This window comes from Equus quagga, unplaced genomic scaffold, assembly GCF_021613505.1.
Source record: "Equus quagga isolate Etosha38 unplaced genomic scaffold, UCLA_HA_Equagga_1.0 133220_RagTag, whole genome shotgun sequence".
NCBI lineage: Eukaryota > Metazoa > Chordata > Mammalia > Perissodactyla > Equidae > Equus > Equus quagga.
This window is the reverse complement of record NW_025796419.1, coordinates 1-4,648: the sequence shown is the minus strand read 5'-3', so window position 1 is coordinate 4,648 and position 4,648 is coordinate 1. Positions and strand designations below refer to the sequence as shown.

At 51.5% G+C, this 4,648-nt stretch overlaps 1 protein-coding gene across 1 annotated transcript; it reads left to right on the top strand.

The window, feature by feature from the left end:
- Positions 1-5: 5 nt before the first annotated feature.
- On the top strand, positions 6-683 carry LOC124232859 (olfactory receptor 2AT4-like; the record flags this gene model as incomplete). Its single annotated transcript, XM_046649766.1, has 1 exon — positions 6-683. A coding segment is annotated over one exon (678 nt), but the record flags the coding sequence as incomplete, so codon positions are not given.
- Between the last annotated feature and the right edge of the window lie 3,965 nt (positions 684-4,648).

The window sequence follows — 4,648 nt, the reverse complement described above, 5'->3', positions numbered from 1 at the left end:
GCCTCCTCAGCTTCCCTGCCTGCTTCCTGCAGATGTACCTCTTCCACAGCTTCTCCTGCTCCGAAGCCTTCATCCTGGTGGTCATGGCCTATGATCGCTATGTAGCTATCTGCCGCCCACTGCACTACCCTGTCCTCATGGCCCCACAGACCAACGCTGCCCTGGCAGCTGGTGCCTGGCTCACTGCCCTCCTCCTGCCCATCCCGGCAGTGGTGCAGACCTCCCACATGGCTTTTAGTCCTGTGGCCCAGGTCTACCACTGCTTCTGTGACCACTTAGCTGTGGTCCAGGCCTCCTGCTCTGACACCACGCCCCAGACCTTCATGGGCTTCTGCATCGCCATGGTGGTGTCCTTCCTGCCCCTTCTCCTGGTGCTTCTCTCCTATGCCCACATCCTGGCCTCGGTGCTGCACATCAGCTCCCGAGAAGGACGCTCAAAAGCCTTCTCCACCTGCAGTTCCCACGTCCTGGTGGTTGGCACCTACTACTCATCCATTGCCATAGCCTACGTGGCCTATAGAGCTGACTTGCCCCTCAACTTCCATATCATGGGCAAGGTGGTGTATGCTATTCTCACACCAATCCTCAACCCTCTCATCTACACGCTGAGGAACAAGGATATCAAAGCAGTCATCATCAAAGTAGCATGTCCCCGGGACCCAGGGCATTCTCGGGGTCCTTGATCCTTAGATGCAACTCATTCAGCTCCCTGGACACCATTGACAATGCCTAGCACAGAATAGAAACACAATAAATATTTTAAGTGAATTACAGCAGCCTAAATATGCTTAATTCTGTTGAGCAGACAGCTCAAACGTGGTCCTCAAATACTGGATTAAGAAAGCTTCCCACTGGTGCTATAGTTTTCACTATATAATTGTAGTTTTCACAGTTCTCATCAATTGTTAATGTGATGAATAAAATTTGATCGTTCAGTCACTCATACCAGTCTTTATTAAGTGCTAGAGACAGAAATGAACCAGACGCAGTTGCTGCCCTTGAGGTATCCACAGTCTAGTGAGAGCTTCAGGCCCAGAGAAACAACATTGGGTGATAGGATGGAGAGACACAAAGGGGCTGTGGGAGCCAAGAAGTTAGCATTTAATTTAATGTTAATATTTTCTCCAGAAATCCTTATATTTTTGACGTTGATATCACTTGTTTGTTACCAAGCACTGGTTTATCAGCAATATTGTCAGGGGTGGGCCGGAGGCTTGAAATGACTGCGTAAGAAATCCACTAGCTGCTCCAATCAGGGAGTGGTAACGGGGTCCATGCTCCTGTCCGATGAGGAGGATCTATTTTTAGCTGGATCGCATTAATGGGCTTGGATGCCCATTAAAAAGTGATGCTTCCTGCCAAGAACCAGGAGGCGGAAGTTAGAGTGGCTCTACTCACCGTTCCCTGCAGTGACCCACCTGGGGGAATCTGTGCCCCCAGTCTCGATGATTTTAGCCTGTGTAGATTAAGCAGTTCTGACTCCGCAAGAGACACAGTAAGTCTCACTAAATTTAAAGCTACAGTTGTTACCTGGTCATTTTCAGCCCACCAGGGAGGTAGACCAGCAGTCAGAAAAAGGAGTCACCATGCTCTCAAGGGTAACTGACCCTGATCTTCCAGAGGAAGTAAGACTGCTCTTATGTAACGGGGGCTGGAAGGTTGGCACTCAGGCACAGGAGCATTTCTTGTTTCTTCCATGACCAACTTTAACCGTAAATGAACAATTAAAGCAACCACAGCCTGGTGAGGCATAGTGACCAGGGGCTCAGAACCGTCAGGGATGAGGTCTGGGTCATGCTGGAAGGGGATCCATCTAGACCACTGCAGTGATGGAACGTGAAGGGAAAGGAGAAGGGCATCTAGAATGGGTGGCAGAGGAGAGGGTTGATGAGTGTCACTTGCAGCCTTGGGACTGACTGTAGCAGCAGGGGCAGTAATTAATCGCACTTCTTTTAGAAATTTCCCCCCAAATTGTGAGTAATCAGAAGCTCTGTGTCCAAATGGAGTGACATTCTCATGATAAGTGAATGAATCCGAGAGGTTCAAGGGGTAGACTGTAGCAGACACAGTTGGTGGCCTGCCCTCTAGCAGCTGCATGTTGGCTGCTAACAGCTCACACACATACACCCTAGATATGGGTATAACTGTCCTTACCTTATTGCTTTCCTTTTGGGTGGAAAGGGAGCAAGAGAGTAGCTTTATAAGCAGAATAAACTGGCTACTGGTACTAAGGCATCTAAGCTTAGATGCCAGCTGTTGACTACCGTCCTGGTAAAGCAGGGTGGTTGGCATCTAGAGACCCTGAGAGCCCATGAAAGTTGCACACTCTCTCGCAGGAGATGGACACCACCAGTCCCCTGGGAAATTGAAGATATGCAGGCAGCCTGTTCCCTGGCTATTACCAGGTGACGCAAACAAAACTCCTGGCGTAATTTTTGAATAATCATGTTTCACTCCAAGCACCCTATATCTTTTATCTCACTAAATCGTCTCAAAAACTCTATGAGATAGGTAATATGGTTATGTTCTATTTTATGGACGGAGAAACTCAGACTCAGAGAGGTTAAGTAACTTGCCTAAGGTGACGTGGCTAAAATACATTAGAACTTGTATTCAAAGCCAGGACTTTCTCACTCCGGTCCCTACACCCTAACCCATGATGGAATACTGCAGAGCACAGGCCTGGGAAGGAAGCCCTGGTCTGACTTGTAGCTCAGATACTAAACAGAGCATAAGCATTGGCAAGTCAGTTCACTTCTCTGGACGCGGGTCTCCACCTCTTGGGCTGCCTGTCTCCCCTTGCTGTGCTGGAGACCAGAGGAATAATGTCAGTAAAAGCAGTCCCAATGGTTGTAAAGTTCTGGAACCCAGGAGGGCTGTTAACAGTGCTGTTCTCATTATCAGAGAATCCCAGAGGCAAGTCCCTCCCAATGCATGCAGGAGGAGGCGAGAAGCGGATCCTGGGTGACTGGGGGGACACATTGCCCCAGAGGAGGCCCATCTTGAGGGAGAGGGCCCCAGCAGGCCTGGCTGAAGGGAGGGGTTAGCGGGCGTAACAGCTCGGCTCCTGCCTGGTTCTTCCCTGCCGGGCCTGGTTTGCAGACACAAAGGGGACACCACGGGAGACACCAAGGTAAACAGGGCTTGACAGGTGAGTGTGCTGGGGGCAAAGTACCAAAGCTCAGCAAAGACCAGAGTGGGGAGACAGAGGCAAGGATGTAGGGGGCATATAAACCTGGTCAGGGGCCCAGAGAGATTGATGCGGTGTGCACAAGAGGCAGGAGCCCAGGATCCAGGTTGGCTATGCACAGATGGGCTGTGGGACTTTGGGCCACGTGTCCTGGCAGGTCTTGGCAAGGGGTGCACTCACAGGTGAGATTCAAATGATCTTGGCCAAGGCCAGCTCATATGAAAGCAAGGCTTATGGCAGTAATAACCATTGGAAACACTTGCACACTTTGAGCTCTTACGTGTTCCAGGCTCTTGTGTAAGCATCATCTAAGCATTCTCTCTGTGAGGACTCAGCCCCAGGAGGTCACAGATAAAGGGAAAAGGCCCAAGGTGACACAGCTGGGGGTAGGGGTGGGATTGGAATCCAGTCTTTTCTGATGCACAAGTCCACGCACTTAACCAGTAAGGTCCACATGACATAATGAAGGTGAAGAACCCAGCTGGCAGCAGGTGTCACCAGGTGGGAGAGCCCGCGCCCTCTCCCTTTGGGCACGGACCCTGTGACACTGCTCTGCCAAACACAGAGGGGGCCCTCAGAAAAGGGCTCATTGGCTTGGAAACCCCTCAGAGATCTCTTCCTCCAATCCCCTCACTGCCCAGGTGAGAAACCAAGGCTCAGAGGCCCAAAGTCACGGCAAGTGAGTGGCGGAGCTGGTCCAGGAGCCAGGACTCTTGGTTGCCAGGTGGGCCTCACAGCAGGCTGGCACCAGAACAACCTCACCAGCCGTGGCCTTCAACTGACTCTCAGATTCTCATCTGTGGAGGGGGCATAAGCATTCCCTGGCCCGTTGGATGGTGGGAGGAGATGACAGACGTAAAGTACAGCGTCAGGTTGGACATCCGGGTGATTGGTTGTTCTGTCCTTCTGTGTCCCCCACCAGCACTGTAACTGCTTGTAGACAATCCTGACAGGGAGAATCCGTTCCTTGCCCTGGGAAACAGCACCCTTTAGGCCCTAAGCACACGGCTGCATCCCTCACACGGAGTGTGTAACTCAAAGTAAAACCAGAACCCTAACCTGTAAAATAATTGTGAGAAAGTCCAGCCAAATTTGTACATTTCCTTTGATGGGCTAGTTGAACGGTGCTTTGAAATAGCAAAGGTTGAATTCTTTCAGGAAGTATTTGTGGTGCGCCTGGCGTGCGTGTGGGATAGTGCAGCACCTCCCGGCAGTGAAAAGCCATGTGCCACCTCTCACCGAGCTCTCAGCGTCCCTACCTCCGTCTGCAGAGCGTTGGGATAGAGCAGGGAGGAGGGGCACCTGGACTTTCGGCCTCTTAGGGCCCCTCTTGCTTTGGTCTTCTGCGTCTCTGCCCCTCAAACTCCCCTACTCCGCCTCACCCAGCACCGTCAGCCTTGACCGCCTCTCTGGGGGCAGAAGGGTCCAGGGTAGTGTAGTTTGCATCACAGTCTTTGG